At 36.6% G+C, this 26,588-nt stretch overlaps 1 protein-coding gene across 3 annotated transcripts in view; it reads right to left on the bottom strand.

Moving 5' to 3' along the window:
• Positions 1-26,588, bottom strand: part of GABRB2 (gamma-aminobutyric acid type A receptor subunit beta2) — a 164,760-nt gene that overhangs the window by 60,230 nt on the left and 77,942 nt on the right. For all 3 annotated transcript variants that reach the window (XM_074915710.1, XM_074915709.1, XM_074915711.1), the window contains one exon: positions 11,272-11,354. In XM_074915710.1, the coding sequence (XP_074771811.1) occupies positions 11,272-11,354 (83 nt within the window). The remainder of the gene's footprint in view (positions 1-11,271; positions 11,355-26,588) is intronic.

Raw genomic sequence — 26,588 nt, 5'->3', positions numbered from 1 at the left:
ATATATTTATTCAGAGCATTCTCATGATATTGTCACTCAGTTATATGACTGACTTTTTTACAATACAGGTTGCACAGCACTTACGTTCTATTTCAGATTAGTAGTGGTAAATGGTTATTTCTGAGGCAGATGCAGCATACCGACAGTATAAACCAGATATACAACATGGCCCCTTTCCACAATTGCAATGAAACTTCTTCACTGTTAGGAAGGTCAGGCACTGGAACAGCTTGCCTAGAGAGGTTTTGCACTCTCCATCCTTGGAAGTTTTCAAGACCAGACTGGACAAAGGCCTGAGCAACTTGGTCTGACCCCAGAGCTGACCATGTTTTCAGTAGGTTAGACTAGAGACCTCCTGAGGTCCCTTCCACCCTGAATTGTTCTTGAAATATGCCTTGAAATATAAGCACATATTAATAATCTACTTAGTGACATCTCTTTCCCCACATGAAAAGCAACATTGAAAACAATACACCTAAATTATTATGTAAGGAAAAAAAAAAACAACAAAATGCCCCCAGCTTTTTAATAAATACAACATAAATGATTGAGACTATGATAGCTATGGTTTCTCTCAACTACTTAGATATCCCTTCCTTTATATATGTTCTTTCACAAAACACATTTTTGAGGACATCTGAGAATAACAACAGTATTGTTTACATTTAATTTTGACTCAGAACAGATGCACATATGAGAAAGTTTATCTAAGAGAATTTTTCATAGATAAAAGATACAGCTCGCTTGAATTTCCATCCAAATAATTTTGGAGACTGTGTCAAATACATATTGAATACTATGAGGGCATATGTATCAGGAGTATTTCTAAATCTAGAATAATTTCTTTGTGTAGTATTCCTTTCATGACTAGTACACCAATGCAATGCCTTAGCAAATCTGCAACTGCACTTTCTCACATTAATCATAGTAGCATTAGACTGACAGAAGATGACAACTAATTCTCCTAGCACTACCAAAAGTTGCATAATACTATGACTGAATTCTTTTTAAATGAACTACTACTATGGTAAGGAATACTAACTCTGAACTCAATATATAGATTTAAGACACAGGAAGATGGTACTGCATTCAGTAACAGAAAGTAGCTTTTATTTTCTAGACACAGGTAGAATTTGAACATTCTGAGCCACCAGTACCAAATAACATGAGCAACTGAACAAAACCGACTTTGTTTCACAAAGCTCTCATAGTTGGGAAGGTGAAATATACTGATCAAAAGAATGAAAAGGTTGTGGTGTTTAAATTTGCCAGTGCTTCTGCTAGTTCAGTTTCTTCTCTGTTGCTCCACCAAAGTAAAATAATGTTTCCCAGGCTTGTATACTTGAAAAGCCAACCCTTCTTCCACTTAAATCCAGTGACATAATCAAAAGATATTTTTCACCCTGGCTTCTATTTGCTGAAAGAAAAACCATGAAATTGTTTTCCTTTTCAGTGACCAAAAATGAAATATTTTGCTTTTGAGCATCAGTAAGAAAAGTAAAGGAAATTCAGAGCTTGAAAAAAACAAAAACACCACCACCACCCCAAAACACCCCAATCTGCTGGAGACTTCAGATATTTCTTCTCTTTAATAGGAGCCACTGAGGAGGGTTAAGCTCGCATTTGAGAGATGAAGTCCCAATTCCTATTCTAGAAACTTAAACCAAATAGAACAGTATCAGTGGAAAGTGACCCAATACAGAGCAGACTGCAAGTCTGGTCATTTGGCTTGTCCCTGAAGCAGCAAATTCAAATCTCTTCAAACAGAGGAATAACCTGAATGAGCACTGCAACATCTCTGACTGCTATCAGTCGGGAAAGAAGGGATACTGTTTCCCAGTGTAGGGTATGAATTGATAGTGTTTTGTTTGCTGTTGTTTCGTAAACAGGCCAAAACTGCTTGTCATATTTCATCTGAATGCAGTTTTACGATGACTCAAAAGTGCATTTTCTAGTCCTTCCCCCACTGAAGTGAATCAGCATCAACATAACTATTTGAATTGCTGTTATCAGTGGCCAAGTGCTAATACAGATCAGACTGATAACAGACAAACAATCGCTTTCCTGTTCCTAGATGTTTTGCACATTGATCTAAAAAAATTAAATGCATTCTTTAAACATACGTAAACTAATCTGATAAATGAAGGACAACTACAGTTATTCAAGAAAAATACTTCTCATAGCTGAAACATCCTGATGAGTAAAAGAATATTGGAAGTCATATATAGTACTGCTTATTATTTAAATTCCAAAATCTAAGGTATCCAGACAAATGTTTGTCTCCGTCCTTAAAATTAGGGATAAATACTTAATAAACTATTTTTTGAAATAAAAGGATCAACATTTCTTTGGAGGAGAACCCTCAGACAAGGGGGGGTTGGCCATTAGCTACACCTTCATTTGTTTCTCAACTGGCTACTCTTTGCTTCTTTGTTTCCAAAAGGTATCAGGAACTGAATATAATTTGATCAATGGGTAAAAAGTGAATCAATGGAGTATATTTTGATTTCTCACAATGAAAATGAATTTATATTTATTTCCTGTAAAACAATGAGAGAGATGCTGGGGGAAAAAAAAAAAAAAAACCAAAAAAAACAACACACAAACTATCTTAGCAAATAAAATGACTGTAGAAACATATTTCAATTCTTTTCACAGCTATGTGTTCACTATGAGATAATCACATTCTCTGTTGCCTTCTAGAGCATAAGACCTGAGGTCAAGTGATTCCAGCATCTGATAAATAACACTATTTCATAGAAGCTACACCACAATGAAGAAATTATTTCATTTTGAAAAAGATAATTGACTACTTAAGTAAAATGATACTATGGAGGATTAGCTATTATTAGCTTTCAGAGCCACTTCCATCACTTACAATAATGTAAAAATATATATTTTTAAAAGAAGAACCTAACCTTTAGAAGATTTTATTTTGTTTTAAACCCCTCCTCTCATTTCAACTTGCCTTCAAAACACAACTCAAGACCTAACATGGGGTCACAGTAATTTCACCTAGTAATTTTTTTTTCCTTGAGAGATGAAAGGATGGTCTTCTCTCCTCAAAGGAAAAAACAATTTTAGCTTTTTTTCCTCTGAAATACACAGTGTATAGGAATCGCAGAGCGAAGGAACATTTCTCTAATTGTGTCAATGAAGTAAAATGACAGCTCAATGAGAATGGGGCAAAAAACCACCAGGGATTATTTATTTATTTATATAAAACTTTCCACACTCAAAGTTTCCTAGTATGAACAGTAAATTAGATAAATTGCAGTAGCTATGAGTTTATCACAAAGTGTTTTAGTTTTGTAATGTGACATGAACTTAGTTGAATAAAACTCCTGTCCAAAAATGTAGATTGTCTGGTTTTATAAAAAAGCATAGACTAAAATATTTTTGAAGTTTGCTCCTCACAGAAAGCCTGACAGATATTCTCAGTTCATCATGAATTGGACACATCCAAAGAAAAAATAGGTTACTGAAAACTGGAAAGGGATTTAGCACTACATATGAATGCCGAAACATTTCACTCTTCCATAAAAACCTAACGTACCAATTACACATTACCATTTCTATCTGCAAGTAAAGACACAACTGCCACATACAAGGGTTTTTTTTGACAGAGGCTGGAGTAAATGCATTATTTACAAATAGCACTTTGTTATTTACATCATTTCACTAAGTCCCAAATAAACCTTCATTTAGCACTAAACTCTGCAATCCAAGTAAGGCACACATTACAGGGCAGTACAACACTATGTCAATAATGCTTTTGTTGGTTAAAAAAAGGGAAAGGATTACTCTCACATCCCACTGCAAAGTCAAGTATGTTCGCTATTATGGATCCAATGCAAATAAGCCTCACAAGAGTCCACAAAGCTGTAACACAACCTACAGCTGTCACAGTGATACAAAAAAGTATGATAAATCTATGTGTCATTAGGCCAAACTCAAGAAGTGCTGCTACCTTAACCCAGCAATCAGAAGATTGCTGGTATTGCCAACTTCAAAACAATGGCTACTTATTATCAGGAAGCACAGCCTCTGAGGTAATGCAACTTCTTGTTGGCAGGATGACAATACATGCCAGCACTGATCGTATTTTTTTCTGCCCCCTTTGGGATTTCTAAGTAGTTGCAACTGTGATTCTAAAGATAATAATGATTGGGTCCTACACTTAGAAGCACCAGGCAGCAAGTAAAAAAATCAGAGGTGAGCAAGCTACTGCTCAACTAAAAGCAATTGCTTTTGTGCCTAAACCAAAATAGAACTTGGCAGAACAATGAATATTACTGATAGACTCAATATGCACCAGAGATTCTGCCTGAATTGCCCACTGACTGAATCAAGGCTTTAAAACATTTTAAGTATAGCAAACTTCTAATAAAAATATTGGTACTTCACAGAAAATAATAAAAAAACCAACTATAACATCAGATCACACACTACATAGGCCTAAGATATGTAACAGCATCATAGATGTCCTTTTCAATAGTACTTATAAATACTTCTTGAAGAAATCACCAGTTACAAGGTGTTTCAAAAGAATAGTAGACCTACAGAAAAACATTTCCCTCAAGTATGAGAAGTTGTAACAGATCCTACTACTCAGTTTAATAAAAAACCCAGAAAGATTAGTATTTACCTTGTAAAATGCATATTCTGCAAACAGGACTATAAAGTGCCAACCCATCAGCTCTCCACATTTCCACACAATTTATTGCATGTAAGATTATCAGAGTATCTGTCAGAAATATACTATTTTCTCTCAGAGGGCATCTTTCTACAGCAGAGATGCCTACACAGACATTTAGTTCTTGCCCAAACATTTAACAAATTAATCTGGTGCTTTCTAAATATGGACTCTTTGAACTGTGCCCCCCCCCCTTTTTTTTTTTTCCCCCAATAATCCCTTGATAAAGGGCAGGGTTATGTGCAATAAGGACAAATGTACTCTAGTTTAGACTGGATATAAAAGGCAAAATGCTTCAGAAGTTTTAAAGCCATATGCATTTTGTATTTTGTCTCTGTATCTTTATGATTCTATATATTCTCCATATTCAACTGTAGAATGATTTAAAAAAAATTAGCTTCAAACTATTAATTTCCTTCTGGAAATCTCCACTGCCTATATTGTCCAGTGCTGATAATTAGATATAGGATATTAGTATTTTGGATTCCTTTTCAAAGTTAACTCCAGGTTGCTTCAAAGCATTAGGAAGCTGTTGAAGACTTCCATATAATTCTTTGCTCATTTGAAAACAATACATCATCTTGTTTGTGTTATGAGAGTGCTGCAAAGATGCACTGAGATATAAAGAAAACAAGAAATGTACTTCCTTCTTGCCTACGCATAGGGTAATATATCTTGGATGTTACTTGAGTTCCACTCTGAAAGCCTGACCAAAGTACCCAGTTGGTTTTTGGGGTGGGTATGTTATCAAAACCTTACAAACACTGGTTCACTTGTACACAACCCGTCCTGATCATGTGTGCTGATGGTTCGTCTAAATTTCTGTCCCCTCTTCAGACTAGTCAGAAGAATCATCTGCTATTGGGGTTATTTTTAGCTCTTACTGAATCATCCTATCTACACACTGAAGAGGAGTCAAGGATTTCCTGTTCATTGCCAGTGTGCATTATGCCACTGAAATGATACCTCTAATCGACATACTTGAGACAAAATTACTAAAGACAAATAAAGACCAAAGTACCTGTCCCAAGGAAGCCACACTATTAGCTGATGTTGCTGAAATTGGGTACAGAGGTGGGATTCATCACCGTTTGCTAACCAGTCTATGTCTCTTCCCCCCACAAAGTGCTGTGCAAATTGAATTGTCATAGAATCTGAATTAAGACATCTAAACATATAGATGATGAACCAGGAAGAGAAAGGGGTTCTTTGGTAAGGTAACTTCTACTGATATACTGATATATACTGATATCCTCCCTGTACAAAGGCCACTATGCAAGACAGACTTAGCTGAAGGGACAAAGGGGACAGGACACACGCTAAACTCGATAAAAGGAAAGAAAAAAAATAATTAAAAGAAAATGAACCACTATTAAGATTCTAACCTTCAGTGGCTCAGAAGTCACATATTTAGCTTTCCACTTACTGTATAATTGTTGAAGTGACGTGTTCCCATGGTATCCTCTTTTGCTGAACACCCCACTCCCTGGGGATCGGTAGCCTTTTGCCTGGTATCAAGCACATACACCTCTAACCCAGAAAAGCCTTGCCCGGTTGGCTCCTGGAGTTCTACCATTTGTTGTGTGTGACCTGATTATAGCTTTGATCGATGGCCAGAGCAGCCATCTGCAAAGTACTCGACGCTTCAGCAAAAGGCATCTTTGATTTCTTTTCAGTGCCTTAAATGTACTTGTAAAGTCACCTTGAGCACACAAAGATGACTTCTGTTTCTCTTGTTGATGAGCTTTCAGATGATGTGATTAGAAAGTGTTTGATACCAGGCTGCACTGCCACTGGGAGGAATTATATTCTTTAACCTCTGTTCTTTCTGGCTTTTTCTAGATTCTGTTATCAAATGGAAGTTTTGAACTTAACTTAGTGTGCTTCTGTGGCCTTTTTGTCATGAAACAGAGAAAAAAAATCTAATGATTTCTGATCTAAACACCCCAGACCGTTATATAAATGAAATGTCCTGCAAACAAGTATTCCTCATTCATCAGCAAAGCAGTCCTTCCTGCCTGTGCATACTGTTCTGACTCTGCCCTTTTTCTCTGGTCAGTATGTCTAAGTGACAATCTCCCTGTTTTGTAAGGTTTAGGACAGCAGGGCTTTCATGTGCTTTTTTTAATGACACATCTTTAATACACTATGGAAAATGTTTCTGAGAATATGTTTTTTTCTAAGGAGAAATTCTGTGTTCTTGTTTGTTCCACAGCAACAAAGAAATGGAAAAAAAAAAAGGCAACCCACTGTCATAAGGCAGGCAGTTTCTGAATTATACGTCGGTCTAACATAAATATAGCTATGCCAAACACATTATGAAACCAGATAAGAAGGAACAGAAGTAAATTGTCTTTATGTGTCACCACATAACTGAAATGGACAAAGCTCCAAATGTACCAGAAGAATCTTGAACAATTACATTAAAAAATATTCAAAAGCATCACAATCATTTCTCTGTTGTGCTAGAGAATGTGCAGTATGATATTTTATTTGTTTATATGAATAAGAAATATTCTTCAAATTCCCTTGTACTTCTTTTTGCCTCTGAGCACCCACTAGTCTTATGGTTGATTAGCTAAAACATTCCTTTCAACAGTTGCAACTCCAAAGAGGCAGGAAACAGCAGAGAAACAAAATTATTCTAGAGAATCATCAGAAACTCAGCAATGCATACAGCAGTAGCAGAGGTAGGGAGCAGAAAGGAGAGGTATTTTACCAAGTCAAGCCAATATTCAACTGAAAAGGAAAAAGCTCTCTGTCGCCTGCAAGTTGGGACACTAAGAAATGAATACACAGGAAAATTTATTTCCCTCTGGTATTATAACCTTGCTATTCAGTGTGTTGGGAAATAACAAAAGAAAGGGGGAAGTAGAATAGCTCAGATTAGACCCCTTTGGAAAAGAAGGCCTACCGGTTTGGAATAATCATAGTTAAACCAAACATTCAACATGTTTCTGCCTTTTAAGAATGGGCAAAGCAAAAAATGATCACAGAGATGTAACTAGCTATATATGAAAAAACAGGATTTCAGTTCTCAAAACTGATACTCTTTGAACTAATGGGGAATAGTCCTCTCATTTCTAATCTAATCTCACTAACACTACCTTAAACTGAAACAGGAAAAATGCTATCTCTTGTATTTTATCAGATTATACCAACTACTCCATTTTTTATTTGACATACAACCCTTTTACACCATAACTTCTAAATTGCAAATTAAGATTTAAGAAAATCTAGAGTAACAAAAATTTGGTATTTCAGTAAACACAATGATACATGAAAAAACTAACCCAGGCAGCTAAGAAGCCAGTCAACTCTGGCATCAATAACAGGATTAGGCAGGGAAATGAAGGAGGAAGCAGAAAAAGAATACAAAGGCATCAGAGACATTAACATTTATGGAAATGGGATAAAAATTTATCATGACTTAACCCAAAAGATCTGACTAGACAATAATTCCTTTTTCAAAGTACATTTAACCTGGACTTTATTAAAACTTTTTATATAGGACTACCTAAGAACAGACAATTAGTAAAGATGTATAAAGGTGTGTAGGAAATTGTACTGCAGGGAAAGAATGCTCAGTGCAGAAAATGGTTATAAGGAAAGCTCTTCCTTATTGGCATTAATATTCTTTAGTATTTGTGTGTTAATGAAATTTCTAACGAAATAAATCTGCAGGCACTGTTAAGACAAAGGATGATCAGAACAAAACATAGCAAGAATTGGATAACCTTGAGGACTGTAACAATATTAAGAACATTGATTTATGTGAACAGTGTTATGAAATGCCAAGTCATGAGTTCTTCATATTATGCAAAAAAAATTCTGTCAAAGCCTAGAACCCACTCCTGGAAAACGAGTGAGGATGGGAAAAACCTTACTGTGCTGTTTCTGGAAAGATTATCACCTGTGAAATTACACAGTTGTGCAGAAAGGCAAAGGTGGCTCTTTGAAAAAGTGAAGGTAATAGAGATTTCATCTGGGATTTTGTTTATGGTACTAGTTATCCCTAGCGAAGAACTAGCTAGTTCTGCATTTCTCTTAACATATTCTTGTATGAGAAAGGTAAAAGAGACAGGCATATTCGGTTTCATAAAATGAAGCCTATGAGAAACTATGTCAGCTTTCTTTAAATGTGTTATGAAGGTCTCAGAAGGGCTGGGGAGGACATTGAACTAAAAAAATAAAAATTGTTGACAGAAGCAGTGGGTATAATTTCATGCCTTCATAGCCATGAAAACACTTGGGGTAGAATTTAGAGAATTTCTAACCTTCACAAGAGAGCAGTGGTAAAACAAACATCCAACAGGATCAGTAGGGCAAGAAACCAAGCTACTTTTAGCATGTAGCTTAACCAGTTTAATGAAGCGATTACGACTTGAGTACCTGCACTGAATGACTCAGAAAGTCACTTTCAATCTTATTCACTCTACCTCTCTACCTACCAGCATTTTTGTCTGAAGGGATTCATAAATATTAGACAGACTCAGGTTTTTACCTGAGCAGAATGATATATATAAAGAGCAATAATTTTCTAAAGCAGCATGAAAGTGTTTCAAAACACAGTTAAAGTATTGCTTCTACCCACATTCTTTAATGGCCTTTGTTACTGCAATGAAGACAGGCTAGCTACATACAGTACCCTGATTTAAATCCACTTTACTTTTGTGATGCTGCAACAGAGTTAATAGATCCACAAAGGAGCTCTCCTACAAGCATCCTAACTGCTATGGTAAATTAAACTCCTACCCTTTCTATGATACAATGAGCATCATATCAAGCCGAACAACAATTTTGAGAGCTCAATACCCCGTTTTCCAGGATTATTTCTTGAAAGATAACTGGTCTGGCCTCAAACTGCTATGCTATGTCAAACAAAAGGGAAATTTCAACCTAGATGTCCCACATTCTAAATCTGAACGAGAACAAGTGCTCTCATTGAAAAGAAGGGACATAATTATCAGTTTTGCATAAGGACTGACCTGGGAGGTATTTCTTGGGAATATTTCCCAGAGTGGGTCCTGCAAGCATGACAGGCAGGGGGTATCTAGTTTGTGAATCCCAAGAAGATTCAGGCATCTCAGCAATGCAGAGATAGCAAGACTTTGTTGACTGTTTAAACAATGCCGTAACTACAGAGAAAGGATGTCCTCTGATTCTCTAGATTTCCACCTTACACACACAATTTGACAAAAGAGAAATTCCAGTTCCTTGCGACCACAACAATTAAAGGACAGGGGCAGAGCAAGCCACATTCTCAGTAAAATCTCTGTAAACCCGATTACAGTTATGCCAGTCGTTTTCTTACACATTAAAATCAGCCTACTATATTGGTAAATGGCTGCAGAGGTATGAGATTTTGAATCAAATATCATTAATAGAAGTTTTATTATGAACTGCAAAAGAAGAGTAAACAACAAGATTTGATCCATTCTCAAAAGAGCAAAATCCGTCATCACATTTGCTGCACATGTATTTCAGCACACAAAGGGGTGAATAAAAGACGCATTTTTGCTTATTTTACGTGTGTAAATTATTTCAGACAGCAGTGTCACAAGTTTAATGCAGGAAAGAATTTTGGTATATCTTCAAATTACACAAAAATGAATGAAACCTTGGCAACAATTTAAAGCATATTCTTAAATGCTTTCTAGAGTGGGAGAAAGAAGTTCAGCTGTACCACGTTCTTACCAGCCTGTAGCACAAGCTACTGTCATTTTGTACTTCAATGCACAGAGATCCCACATAATCTTATTATAATACAGAAATTACTTTAAAATACACATACTTTTGTGTACTTTTTTTAAAAACATGCTATTAATTTCCATTTTGCTTGCCATATTCAACTTAATGATACACCCCAACTGAATTACCTGTGGTTCTTCTGAAAAACAAAACACATCTTGAAAGTGCTGATATGATCTTAATTAGATTGCCAAATACTGCATGCTTACAATATTGTCTTTATAAAAGTGATCATGATTTTTTTTCTGATGTACTCAGATTTCCTAAAGATATTTCAGTGAAAACAGATTTGAAATTTTATTTCACAAGTTTTATCTACATAGAAAGTTTGATAGACACCAACTATTAAATTCAATATATATACCAGTCTGCACTGCATGCGTTTAACTACATACAGCACAGGGGGTTAGAAAAAATCCCACAAAACACCTGTTTCAAGGACAATGCTAACCTCTTGTCGTCATTTATAAATGGAAACAAGCTGCCACACAGTTCAGCAGTAAAGGAGGATAAAGGACTGATAATAATGCTCACGCTCCTTAAATGAACTCCAATAAGCCATTTGAATAAGACTTAAAGCTGTAAATTGTCCATCAAAACACAGAATAACTTTTGCTAATCCTTGTGCCACAAATTACTAATCCATCTGGAAAGCTATTTTTTTGCATGTGTTTACAAGGACCTAAATGTCATCAGGTGGAAAGACAACTAGGTTAGTAGCATGTTAAAAAGAAAAAAAAAAAAAAAAAAAAAGACAAAAATACAGAAATAAAAACTCTGGAGCAGTTGACCACAGAATAAATAGGATTTGCAGAAGTACTTACAGCTCTCAATCTCCAGTGTGCAGTTCTGCTCATCCAGCGGATATCTCCGTAGGTCCATCATACAAGCAGCTGTTGTTGTAATTCTAGGAAGGAAACAGAAGAGCGTGTCTGAACATGTCTGAAAGAAGAAAAGACTTCTCTACATAACTGATGCTCTTGTCTATTTTTACTGAAATACTGCATCTGCTGCTTATTTGTAACTAATACTGTTCTAAGAAGGTCATGCCAGTCTGGTGGGTGAGCAGAGAGCTTCCCCTTTACACACTACTATCACAGTACTGTAAGCTTTAATTATTATCAACGAATTTATCCTGACAAAATGAACCATGAATTAGGATAGCAGTGTTTCCTTCATTTTACAGTGGAGGACTTCAAGCCAGAAAGGAAAAGCTGAAAGAAGGGTGGCAGAGGAAATCTAAAGAGGAGCAGAGAAAGATATGTACTTCATATCCTAGGTTAATACCCTAATCCCTTCATGAAACTTAATTCTTCTTTCTTCTGTTCAATAGTGCTTTGTAAATGAAGTATTAGTTTATCTTCACATTAGAAAGCAAACATTTTCAGGACCATTTGCACAAAACATTTATTTGTGCCTCCAGATTTCATCAAACCTACTAACATTAACTTTTGCCAAACGTGCCTTTTAGACATTGAGAGAAATGTCTGTACTGTCAATAAATCTTTTGCTGATAAACCTCATGGAGAAATATGACCCTGATCTGAATATGAACCAAGGCACAATTTTCAGCAGCATTTAATTAACTGTGTTCCCATCAAGTTGTCTTAATGTGTAGACAAAAATCAATTCTTAATTTATTGCCCCCACCTCCAAGAGACCATGCTTTATAATTCTGTAGTAATTATTACAATTTGGAATCTGCCAGCAGTCAAAATAGTATGTCCTGCACACACTCCACACAGGGCCAGGTGTAAGTTTAGTACATAAGCTGAGAGGTTTCTAGCCTTTCTTCTCTTCCTCTCTACCTGATAAGAGCCCTTCTCCTACAGCTGCTAGAGACTGGTGATTTATACAGACTCCTCAGAGAAATAAGGATCTTCTCCTGTGTGTTAAGTACAGCTGACTGGCTAACTGCATCTGGGGGATCTGCTTCCACACCAGTAGAAAAATGAGAGCACTGCACAGCAGGTAACTGTACAAGCTTTCTTCAAGCTGAAGGTTGACTAAATGATTTAGCTCAGATCATAAAATCCAAGATGATGTGGGTATGCCTCTAAAATGGAAGCCAAGTGGATAGAAGGAGTGCCTACAGCACATGCAGACACTGCATGACCCAGCAGGATCAGCGGCTACGTCAGTCCACAGTATTCATGAGAGACTGGGTGACCAACAGTTTTCTTCTCAAAATTGTACCCCCCTGTATGAGGGTTACTGGCCTTTCATAGTAGATACTTAGACTGTTCAAACTTTTTACAGGACAGAGAACTCTTTCATTTGATGGACCTCATTTTTTTCTCCTTAAATAACTAGTAAGAGTTCATTAGAAGCAGAAAACTACAATTGCCTGAGAGGTTCAAAACTCACTCAAAACTGACTCCAGCAATCCCTTCCGCAAGGAACTTAAGAAACGTTGAAGTTATACACTTTCATTATTATTCTTACTGTCCTATCTAACAATGGGTTTTTTGTCATTTCCAGAAGAAAAACTCCCTGTAATTTTCTTCAAAGAAAAGAGAACAAAAGTAGGGGCAAGTTAGTCCTATAAACACTTAGTAAAGTAAGTACTACCTCCTTCTTGTCAATCTAGACAAGATCCATTAATTTTACATTTTGACCATTCATATGTATTGGGCTCTCAGAAAAAAGGAATACCTTTTGTCACTAAGTTCTTTCTTCAATCACTACATGAGTACTCACAGAATTGCTTTTGAAAATATATTGTTTTCAATCAGTGTGGGTCACTGCAGATGTTTCAGAAGCAAGCTTCCTGGAGTGGACAAAAGTAGGGGAAATAATCCTTTGGCTCCCCTCAATGGTAGTCTTCTAGCTTATAACAAAACCAAACTGCTGAGGAATGTATGTTTGTTGATAGCAAGTGCAAATAGAGCAATCAGTACCATATATTGTTAAAAAAACCCCAACCTCTTAACAGTTTGTACTGGATTCCTTATTTTAAAATTTAGAGGAAAAAAATCAAAGAAACTGCCTTGTTCCAATATGAATGTAAGATTGATTATTTGGGGGAAAATTTCAGGAAGGGTGAAATGAGACCAAAAAAACCATTACAGCCCATGTCTTCTGTTTGGTTGTGGGGTTTTTTGGTGGGGAACTTTGTTTTCTTTTGTTTAATACCCTCAGTATTTCCATATCTTTGTGTATATTATAGTCATGAATTTTAACATTTCAGTAGTTCACAGAGGAAAAGGCAGGAACACAGATTTACAGACAAGGTTTAAGTGCACAAAAGAATTGTGGTAAATACCAACCTGGCTTACTACTAAGTTTTCTAACACCTTTCTCTGCACTAAACAGATTTTTCCTACCAGAGTTTACCAGACCAGGGGCTTCAGCACAGAGACCAAACCACACCTTTGCCATCCTCAGCAAAAATGTCTGTTCATGGTGGAGCTGAGCACACACAATTCTGACATATCTGCAGTAGGATTTTTGGGTGCAACAAATACCACAGAAGGGGACAAAGTACAGACACCTACGGTAAAAACTCTGCAAGGAACATTACCAAATCATTAAAAGACACAGTGTCTTACCTCATCAGAAGGTAAATAAAAAAAAAGTGGCACAGTATTGAAAATGATTGGTAGAGCAGAGTTTTAATCAAATCAAAACAGCATTTTTGAATAATGTATTTAACTCGCTTGTTCATTCTTATCCATAACACAAAATGTTGAAATAAAATATGTCTGTCCTTTCCTCGTATTTGTATGACCCACATATTTTTACCCTGACTTTTTTCACATTTACAAAGTAGAAAAAGTTCTCTTTCATCTTCAAAATTATTTAAACAACAAAACTACCTTTTGAAAATTCTTAGTGGCTTGCAATTTATGAATAGCTAAACCAAATTACCAGTACAAGAGCATGCAAGAGTACCTTAGAGTACTTTTAAAGCCAAGACCTATACTTTTTCAGACAGAGGAAGAAACAGCAGTTCATTACAGCAGTTAGGAATACTTGAAACAGGCATAAAGTTTCTTCCCCAGAACAGAGCTGTTTCACTTTTCATAAAAGAACTAAAAATACAGCCTGGACTAGTACACAAAATATACCATTCTATTTTGCATAATGTAACCTTGAGAACAAACAATGAAAAAGTGAAAACTTTTTAAAAAAACAACACTGTGACTCAATGCATTACAGTCATTAGGATAGTAACAGAGTAACAGTGCTCTCAGAGAAAGACTATGTGAAATGAAACACATCACAGAACTGTCTCATACACTAATCTTTTAATCTCCTGTTAAAGAAAGAGAAACCTTGAAATACTTAAATTATAATTCCTAACAATGCAAAGCAGTCTTCAGCTTCCTCTTTTATGATCTATATTTTGAATGTAGGCTGATCATGGAGCATACTAAAAAACCCAACCCTCAAGCACTAAACTGACTAAATAAAGTATTATGAAATAGACCAAAGGAAAATTTCATGTGTCAAAACAAGCATAGCTACAGTGCAAAGAAACCTGCAGCACAACAAACTTGCAGGGAAAGAAATTTTGCTGTCAATAATTCAGATAAACTATTATTTCTGAGAAAGCTGAAAATCTGCCCTTGTCTCCAAACCTTTGGGGAGGTTCTGTGATTCAAATAAGGGCCAAAAAATCAGCACTGCTCCTTTCATAGGCCAAAGTTGAAGGCCATAAAGAACTTTTTGATAACACTTTCAAACTTAGAGTGATGCAGAAAATAATCCTATTCCAGCAGTGCTAATAGTTCTTATTTTGTCAGTGCTACGTAGGGGATAGTTTTTCAAAATCCCTTAGATTTTGCTCTTCTGACAAGTGGGAACTGATATTCAAAACAGCAACTTAAATAGTTCTGACATCACCAGTGATGGAAAAACAACACTGAAAGACAGGAGAGTAATGATAATAATACATAGAGATGGACAGAATCCCATTCCCTCTCGGAGCTGCAGTGGCTCTGCAAAACTATGGGGAATAAGCAGCAACAGAAGCTTATCTCTGCCCTGGAAGGAAGCAGCCCTGACCTGTAATTACAGGATTATAGACACAACAGAAATGATGAGCAATAGGTGACAATTTCAGATAGGTCCTCTGAGTAGAGTGGTAGTATGAGAACTATGTAACACTCTTAACTCTAGCACTGACAGACTGTGATCCTATTGAGTCAAAGAGCTGAAGCCCAGGAAAATTGAAAGACTAATTCCTTCTTTAAATGTATGCACATACATCCTGCTGAAAGTAACGTGAGATTCTGCTTCAGATCTGCATATCTGAAGGCAAACTATGACTCCCCATTAACTATATCAGGAGCAATCCAAAGAGTTTGAGAGGATACCGTGCTCTGTAACAGCCTGCATCTCTTTATCATGGTCTTCATAAGAATCCTCTGCACACACTGACTGCGAGTCACAAACTCTCTGAATTAGTTACTGAAAACACGTACTGCAGCTAAACCCACTGTTCACTTATGCTTCTTGGAAACAGTCCTGCTGTGTGACAGTCGGAAGCATCAGTGGCAGCAGCAGTCAGCAGAACCAATTTCAAATACGTGGAAATCTAGGAACAAAACTGTAATGTGATAAATGTCTCTCTTGAACAATGATATTGGATTTAGACATATGCATCAAGGTTGTTAGACATACTAACAGATCTACTTTTAAATTAAAATAGATTTATTGCTATTTATAGAGTTCACGGAATTTTTCCTCATTCCGCTTATTCACGTAAAAGATAAACTTTCCTTCTATGATCATAGTTAAAAGTTGGCTTTAGCAAAGGATAAACAGTAGTGACAATTCTGCAAGTCCATCATTAAATCTGAACATTCAGCTACTGACTGCTATAATCTTTCAACTGTAAACTACATAGACAGTTTCTCAGTGTAGTTTTGTAGGAAAAAGATAGCAATTGTTTTATTGATGCTGATGTCTCAGTTTGAGATTAAACAATATGCTCAGGCTACCCAGAACCTGTAGCATGCCCTCTTCTAAAGCCATTTCTCAACATTTAATGAGTATTCCAACCTAAATTCCAACTTAGCTCATTTTTCTTACTCCATTTGGGAGTCACTATCTGATGACATGTAGATATTTTCCCCTTGTTTCTGTTGTGTGCAATCCTTGAATAGTTAGGTACTCTCTGAAAGCACTAAGAGTATTCATTAAAGCTAGAAGGCACAACCATAAAACAAATTAAGGATAAAAAGGATATGATGCTAAAGCATTTACAAAATCTAATACAAGATAGGAAAAAAATTTTGTAGCTGATAAAACATGGGGTATCAAGTCAGAACACATACTCAATCTCATTAAGTTTTGTTGCTGTTTATATTGCTGGTAAAAGAAACAGACAAGATTTATAAAAGGAAAATAAAATAGATATGCCCCTAGATCTTTCTTGGGAAGAAGCTCTGCATTTCTCTGCTGAAGGATAGACTGTTGTGCCATCTGCATGCCAACTGGAAAGTAGTCATGGAAAACTGGAGAATTTAGTCATTATTTCAGGGTAAAGGAATTTTGACTCAGAAGAATCAGAATTTTGCTGCAGATTTCCATGCAGCGATGCCTAATTTTCTGCTCTATCATTCCATATATAGTTCTCTAAATTGTTCTTTAAATTAGATAGCATTGCCTACTATCCTGTCACTGAGTCCAAACTCAGCCACAACATCATGTTCATAATTTAAATTCCTGCAAAAAGCACACATCACTCTGCAGCAAAATCTTCCAGTACAATAACTTCATCTTCAGACTGAAGTTATTCAAGCCTTTCTCTGAAGCAGTATCTGTTCTTCTAGAAGGTAACACCCATATAACATAATGTAGCAGCTATGGCAGAAGAGTTCAGAGGAGCCTTTCACAATTTTAATATTTTATCACTGGGAAATGTATCCTTGTCTTTCAGAGTTCAATTCACTTCTCCCTTCAAAAGAAATTTAAAAAAAAAAATAGATGGGAGAATGTTAAAACACTACAGGACTTACAGAACAATGAAACAATATGAGCACGATGGCTGAGTGACTCAGTATGTGACAACCAACTTTGGAATAAAAAGCTAGTACATCTCCTCCACTTACAAAGAGTTCATATTCCTTTACCATTATGACCACCACTGGAAAACTGAAAGTTTTACTTTCAAAAATTTTACAATGTCTGTTTCACTCAGATAATGACAGCACTGAAATAAAAAGTGCCTTGTTTCAGCTTCTTTCTCTTAAAAATTGATATTGCTACAATCCAAGACATGTTGCATGTTCTAGTAATTCAACTTGATGTACAGAAGTATAAGAAGATTAAAGTCTATTGCATTCTCTTTAAAACTAGCTAACTTACAATTCCAATATTACATGTAATACAGACTCAAACTATGGAAGAGAGCTAGAAGTTTCTAAGAAGACACAAGGATTTGGTGTTTTTTTAATCAATTCTCAGTGCTTAAAATAACTGGTGCTTAGGTCTAGTGAATATGCTGGACTGTAAACATACTCTACATAAACCTGTTTTATTCCAGAATGATAAAGATACAACGCTTAATTAAATAATTGAAGAGCTAGGGAAGAAAGGGAGTACCTTCTCCACAAAACATGAGCTGCTTCAATGCACAAATTGTGCAAATAACACTGCCACTACAAACATAGAAATGAGGAAGTACAGATAATCATAGGTAAAATTGTATGAACTCTGCCCACAGGCTATCCTTTTATGCCTTAAGAGAGAAGCAAGTACAGCAGCAACACCATCCTATAGTGCACTACTCATCTTTGGAAGAACGCTGTCTTGTTTCCCTCAGCAGCTGCGTCTGAATGTTAAATCATGTGGGTCTTAGAAAGCAGCATGTAGCCCTCTCCTACCCACCACTGAAATGTCTTCAGCACTTGACCTCCAGCAACTGCTGGACACAGCTCCTCGTGGAAACCACCTTCAAGGTAGATGTCAGTGGTGTTCATTCAACCTGCGGCTCCTGCACCTTCCTCTGCTAGTGAAGAACTTGTGCTCTGGATGCTGAGCTCACACAGAACTGCATTCACTTCTTCACTACTTTCTTAATGTACACTTTTTGTGACAGAGTCACTCCTGCAAAATCCTTTGTTTTCACAAAATGCCACCAAGAATATTACCAATTACTTGCCTATTCAGGGAGACATCTGAGTAGAAGGTATTTTCACCATTCTGGAGAAAGGAAGTTCTACTCAAGTTAAAAATTAATGTGAAAGTCAAAACAATCTTCAGTAGAAAAGACATATTTAGCTTTATGATTGCAGCTTATTTAGTAATTCTTACAGAAGTACTAAGATAAGAACCCAAAGCTCCTGTGCCTCTGGCTTTTCTGAGTCAGAAGGCAGCAGCTCATTTTCCACAGGGAAATGTCAATAGAAATAATAAATTTAAGTGGATTCTTCATAAGCAGAATTATTCTCAGATCCAAAGGGGTGGAAAAAAGTCCGTAAAATCCCTCCAACGCAGACCTGAAATTATTATTTCAAGAACCTTGACAACAAAGCAGTAACCCATAAAATTCTAACCCTCACAAAATTCTGAGACAAAAGTAAAATGAACTCTCCCTGTCCAAAAGCAGAACTCACACTTTAAAAGCAACCAAACAGGGAGACAGTTAGCAGTCAGAATGAAGGCAAACTGTGTAAAGCATAGTAGAATAACAGACACAGGTTATTACTTATTAATTCAATTACGATTAGAAATTTTCATCCACGCAGACTGGAATGCAAGGATAGTTGCACTGCCTGTGTGACTGTAGGATTTCAATTAGACCATTTACTTCCTATGCTTTCTTTCCCTTCATTAAACAATGTACTATATATCTTTAATTCTAGCACAAAAAGCTCATAGACGTCTAACTTCTTTACTCTTCACTCTGTTTTAACATAACTTCAGCAGTGCTAGGAATGAAGTATTTAATCACCTTCTCTTCATTTTTTCTTCTACTTTCTGCCTATAGACAACCCTGACAAAATGCATCAGAAACTTTTCCAGTAGCATGTCAAAGTGACTGGTACAAACAGCCATGGGTGGAAGGAGAATGGGTATGGGAAAAAATCCTCCTCTGAGCATCTCTGCAACCACAACATTGTGTGCTAACACTGGTGCCTTTTAGTAACCATTACTGTCCAAGCTATTTCTATTGCCCCATTTATGTAAACTTTCCAGACAGCATTACTCCAGACTGCCTCTATCTATGACCAAGTCTTAAATTTTGTTTGTTTGTTTGCTTTTGTTCTGCTTTTACTGACAACAAAGAGGCTGTTCTCCCTGAATAGGTCTAAAAATCAAACAGCCATTCACCGGATACCCAAATTCAGAAAACAGAGCATGCTGAGTGATCCCTCAAAATAAGAGCCACAGATCTCCTGTGCCACAAGGGAGCTCACCCTGACTAACTCGACTCACCGCAGCAGTTACCTCACTTACTGCAGCTGTAATGTGCTCTGCATGCCTTGAAGGACTCTTGCAAATTGGATCCCCTTACCTCTGGTAACAGATACCTCTTTCACAGATACCTCTTTCATTCTCTACCTAAGAGAGGTCAGCCACTATCAAACAGCTGTACAAAATAAAAAAAGATAAATTATTTCTGATGAGAGCTGAAAGCACAGGCAGTGGCTAAGCACATCAGAAAGGCCTTCAGGTTGATGCAGCTAAAATCTGTTGTCCCCACCTTCCCTCTCCCCTCATGCTTCTTCTACGCTTAACACAATGCAACCAGCAAAAAAAAAGAATGAGAAACTGCCCCGTTTTGTACTACTACTGAACAAGTTGATTAAATCTACTATAATCATTCAGTACAAGAAATGAAATATCCTTGTAATTGACTATTGTTATAAGATCAATATCTCTTCTTTCCAAATAAACATTTCCACTTAGTTCTGGTATTTAGGGAACTGTAGGAGACACATATCCAAATACGTAATTCTACCCTGACATCCTTTCAAATATCAGTGTAATACCAACTGTCAATAAAGAGAAAATACAAACAAATAACACCAATGATCTTAAAGGTCCAAAGCATCTGAAGTACTGCCCTCAGACTTTACACCTGCTATGCTAACATATTAACACTACCATTGGCTAGATAAACACATGGACACTAACATATCATTTCACTTTTCATTTCAGTGAGTGACCATTATTTGCTTCACCCTCCCATCGCAATAAGGTGGGGGGGTGAAGTCCATGTGATAGATTGTGAAGTCCATGACAGGTTTTGCAGAGTCCAGAAATGCATATATCAGTGCTACTGGTAAAACAAAAAGTAAAATAATACTGTATTTCAGTGAGGTTGAGCCTGTCCATACTTCCATTAATCTTGTATCTACAATGTCAATTCAGGCAGTGCTAACTGCAAGCATGTTTGAGTATCCTCACCTGACCAGCATCTCCAGAGGTTGTGTACAAGGTTTTAAAAATAAACAAACAAATAAAATTACACCTATAATGAGAATCCTGCTTCCCCTCGTGCCCCCTGTAAGCTTTGTGATTTGGTATTTTCAAAAACACATCTTTCAGGACTCAAATTCAGCCCAAAGACAAAGGAAAATGGGAACCCTATTTTTAAGTACTCCTTGGAAGTACCTATCTTGCTATACACAGTGGGTCTCAAAGTAGATGAAAGCATAATTTAGAAAGAAGAAAATAAAAATACCTTTGAAACATTTAGAGCAACGCAATCAAGTTCACAAATGAACAGCCATATCAAAACCCACTGATTTCATTTTCTGTTCACAAGGATCATGAATGACAAGTAACATGAATACATTCACACACATACATAAAAACTTAAATAATACATGCTCCTTAATCATCCTTCCTTCCTGCTTCTGAAGTGTAGGGCTTCTCCCTGCAGTTGTATTTTCCTTTCTTTGCAGCCAAATACTGTTTTCAATCCCTGCCAAACAGTCCGAGAATTGGGTTTCAGGGACTGAGAAGTATTACATATCACCTAGTTTGTAATCCTTGATTTTATTCAAATCTTTACCATCAATAAATGAATTCTACTTCACTGCTGCACAAGTCAATTTATAGATTTAACACAGAAAACAAAAGCTGACCAATATCAATGCCATGAGACTCCAATTAATACCTAACACTGATCAGTAGTTTCATTCCTAAGAATCTTATTTTTTACCATGACTTTTATCGAATTTCTTTACACTGTTTGATTTACTAATTCCTGTAACTCTTGTGTTAAAACCAAATCTATAATCTTATCTGAGTTTTTTAAAGTTTTAGTTTTTATAGCAAAAAGTTACCATTGTATGACCAGAAAAAAAGTAATAAATATTGACTGGTTTTGGGGTGGGTTTTTTTGACAGCTCTGATGTCAGCACATCACAGTGCATACAAATATATCACTGGCCAGTTACCAAAACCGTGTTAATCCATGCTCTTAAGAGTGTAGGCAAGAACTGAAAGCTTTATAAGCTATACAAAACACTGAACACTGGAAATCTAAATAGAAAAGCTGCATAGAGGCAGCTTTTTGATATTCAGTTGGTCCTTTCATGTTTCTAACATACATTTGAAGTATCTCAGTAACTAGACCCCATGAGCTAGAACACTAATCCACACACCGCAAGAACTGTATCTTGCTGCAGAATATGTTTTTAAATAAATAAAATTTGTGTTCATTTAAGACAAGCTTCAGTAATCTTACCAATGTCCCTTCTTTTCCATTTTAATGTTAGTGAGATCTATCAGTTCCTATAGTCAAAGTTATTTTCCTTTATGATCAATTATTATATTTGGAAGATACTTGACTCTGACCTGCAGAACAGCCTGAGACGATTCTGTACACAATGCCATTATCCGTCAGTGTATAACCTGAGTCTCAAGGAGAATCAGAAGAGTTCAACTGATTCTAACCAGAGTTTAATAAGGTCTCTGCTTTCCATATACTTCAGCAGACAGTAGGTATCACTTCTAGCATTTTGTATATCCAAACTGCATTTTAACACTTCATGCTGCAGTGAAAGTTGAATCAATACACAGGCTATACATGAAGGATTTCTTTGTACTGTGTACATTTATAATTTCATTTAGAAAACATGACCCCCATTGCTTTTCATGTTACCTTGGCTATACGGGAGACCTTCTTTTCTCCAAGAAACGTTATGACTAGTTCATATTGAGGTGGATGATGAGTCAGCTGAAAAGTATCAGACCTACTCTGAATACAGCACACACGATTGATGAGAAAATAAATGTTTCTCTGAGATTTGTTACACCTGTCCTGGAGCCATTCCCTGAATTCAGGGATTTTTTAAAACTGATCATTTTACTGTAAAAAGTACATAGTTTTTCTTTTTTTTAAACAATCTCTAAAATTACTCTCATGCTTTACTTAAAAATCTTTTATACGTAAACAATAGGACAACACATGCTGAAACTCAGTAAATTAAATTCAGAGCATCAGAAAGGCATTTACTCGATTAAATGCACAGGTGCTTTGAGATGACTGAAAACACTGGCATAAACCCACAAGGTGAAAGCATCTCTTCCATACAGCACGTTCAGTACAGAGCCATCCCAGAGGCACAGGCAGTGAGTTTGATGGCTGCCAGGTCCTCCTTGCCCACTCCTGAGCCCAGGCATGGGAGCAATGGCAGCCAGCCACAGCCCTTCAGCAAAATGTGGATGACCTCTCACAAAATCAGCCTGTTTGATAGACTTTAGAGGAAGGAATTTCTAGCAGCAAAACAAATATTTCCTAGGATTCACATTCATAAAGTAGAAATTTTAAAACTCGAGTTTGAGTTTGTTCCCCTACGTCAAATCTGGTGTTTATCAGAGGTGTCTTCACTGTGAAGAGCAGAGCAATGAGCATCTTTGATAATATGAAAAATAATATTTTAAAAAGTCCACAGTCAATACTTAGCTGATACCAAATGATGGTAAGAGGACATGATAGTTTCCATCAACTACCTGGCAAGAACATCCTTTAATTTTCTTAATGTACAAGAATAATAGTTTGCTCCACTCCCTCCATGAGGCATAATACTTACGGGAAATGTGCTTGAAATTTTTTTTAAAACAACAGCTCAACAGAAAAATCTTAGCAGGGATGTGGACTTTAAGTCAGCCCTGCCTGCAAAATGGGGACAGCAGGAGAAAATGCTGTATAATGAAACAGCTGCACTTTCATGGGCAAGAAGGTTTCTCAAGTGAGAAGTATGGAAAGGTACATGGAATTACCTTTGCCATGTCTTGAATGGGTAAGGTAGTTCTGTACAAGCCAGTCCCAGCATTCTTATTTCAAAATATTTATTTCACAATACATATTCCCAAGTATCTAATTAAATGCTGCATGAGGAGAAATATCCATCTGTTTGTTTTTTGTTTGGTTGGGCTTTTTTAGTTGTCACACTTCAGTATTTCACAAACTTACTTTCAGATATTTCAATACTGACCAGAATTCATCACTACTGTTATGTGTTATGTATGTTCATTTAACCTAAAGCTAGAGCTAGTGATTGCAAAATCTCTCTTATAGGTTGTAAGTCTCATTTCTCACACTAGACCAGAAATTTAGCAAAAAGTAACAATTTAATAACTTCCTTTTTAAGGTTAAATGTCTTTCCTCTGATCTTCCTCCAAGTTGACAAATGAGAAGACTAATCATATGAACATCAGTACTGCACTAAGGAAGCAGGCCTTCAGAAGTTAAGATACAGACACCGAGATGATAACCAGAATTTTCAGAATTTTCAACAGTCAACAGTCTCAATTTTATGATGCTGAAAGCATGGAAGTATGTTTGTGGTGCAATGGATATCTCAGCTCTTCATTTTACTCGAAGTAATTTTCTAGTCAATAGGTTCAATCATGACTGCAGTGCCTTAACAATATCTTGATAACTTCTCTCTTATTGGAATAGCAGAGAGCCTCCTAAATTCAGAACACCAGCACCTCAGAGGGCAAGGTACATTTTATGCAATACATTTGCATCTTCTGTGTTAGGTAACAGAAACTACACACTCCATGCAAGCCTACAACTCTGTATGTAGGAAAACCAAGTTCCTTTCAGGTTTCTTCTACTCTTTTTTAGGTCACTTCTCCATTCACATTTCTGACTCTGTATCTCAAGAACTTTGACACTTGCCAAACGTAGTTCTCAAAACCACTCCTCCCTCTCTGTCAGCATCACTCCTGTGTGACCCAAAGGCTCATTACCCCCTTGCTCCTCCCCCCCCCGCAAGCAGCCTCAAGTACAAAGGTATTAATCCCTGTATTGCCATAGACAATATATATACACTTAATATGGAGACACCAGAGGTACAACTCTCATTGATGGGAAAAGTACTGTTCTCTCAGTTTGCAAAAATGTCTTTTAAAGAGCAATCCTGAACTTCAATTGTACCTGCAACACAGGATCTTTCCTAAATAAATGGAGAGCTAAATAAAGCAAGACGACCAAACCCAATTGCTCTAGTATTTGCAAATAATGATCAGGAACCCAGGAGTGATACTCAAAAGTAAACAAGCCTTTAAATTATGAGTAAAATATATCAAATCAGTGACTTTTGTGAAGAATAAATCAAGAAAATGTTTGAACACAGAAACGGCAATACTATTCTGTGAAAGAAGCAAGAGTAGACAATCTGGCAAGTAGGATGGCCATGACAGACAGATGATATGAAAGAAGAAGAAATTTTAAGGAATTGTCTTTATTAGTTGTACCTAAATTATTATTTTTCCTGTTGTTTCTTGCGAACCAGAATAATGTATAAATGTAAAGCAAAACAATAAAAAAAAAGCAGTATGAGTATTTACTTCCCATCTGTCACACACAAATCACACTTGTTCTAGTAATTCGAAAAAATGTTTGCTGTGAAACTTAAATACCTGTAAATCTTGGCTTAAGTTTTGGCTAGGTTACAGACTTAAAAGTCTGAATCTTTTGAATGCCTAAGGAATGACTTATAGTTACCCACATAAAACAGGCACTGCAAGTTTTACATGTCAGTAGGAATGAAGATGAAAATTCAGTGCTTCTGGCTGTGATTTGCTTGAATGTTTCAGGCAAAACTTGGCACAGGTGTGCTTAAAAGAAGAAAGCGCACATCCAAATTCTGCCTCTTAGCAACAAGACATAATCTTAGTATTTGATTTAAAAGGCAGGTGGTGAATCACAAATCTTCATAAATAAGGAGATGGCAATACACCCTCTTTGCATGGTGTAAATGTCATGAGAGGAGGAGATGGAAAGCGAACTATCACATAGCTAAGCCACTACCATCTGCACAATTAATATATGTTCTAAGCAACGAGGGAGTAGGAGGGAAAAGCATCATCACTTATGACTATGTAGTCATTAGCCAAGATCCTAATCTTCATTAGACAAATAAATTAAAACTCACCATTTACTGAAGCTGTCACAGTGGCTCCAAAACAATACTCTAAAAACGGTCTCACTGGAGTTGGATGAGAACGATGGATTTTGAAGTAGTAGTTAGTAAGCAGAAGCATGACATCAAGATAAACTGACAACCTAATGCTATTAATCTAAGGCCCTCCCCCCCAATTTGAGCAATTTTTATAATAAGGAGGAAAAGAAAATAAAGCATGTCACAAATTTGAGAGGCAAATGATGACTCAGTGGATAAACAAGGTTTGTAATTGAATGAAAAACTGACCACAAAACCACAACTGGCTTTTCCAAAAGATTTAGAGATCGTACAGACTTTACATTAGGAAATTGCTGAACAGAAAGCGTGGATGAGCACACGGTGATGAGGCAGAACAGTATAGTTAAGCAAAGTCAGAAGGGGAGAGGATAATGCATTTTTGAATCAAACACAAGGAAGCAGGAGAACTTTGTCAGTGACGACAATATATTTGATCAATTACAATTTGGGGGGGGCCAACCTCTCACACTGTCAGTCACAGATCTCAACTTACCTATACAGTTTATTTTCATTACTACTCAGTATTGGAAATACAAAAGTAATGCTCAAACAGGGAAGGGGAGGGGGAATGATTTTCCTAACATCGACCCTTTTTGCCAACACTGAAAGGCACTTGTTTATCTGAATGGAAACTCTTCGATATTCCTGGCTGCAAAATGGCTTAACTAAAACCTTTTTAGTAGGTGAATCCTCTAATGCAGAGCTGACACCCTGTTCTCTTAAATGATACCACACGT

Source organism: Athene noctua, chromosome 12 (genome assembly GCF_965140245.1).
Source record: "Athene noctua chromosome 12, bAthNoc1.hap1.1, whole genome shotgun sequence".
Taxonomy (NCBI): domain Eukaryota; kingdom Metazoa; phylum Chordata; class Aves; order Strigiformes; family Strigidae; genus Athene; species Athene noctua.
This window is presented reverse-complemented; position numbering and strand designations above follow the sequence as displayed.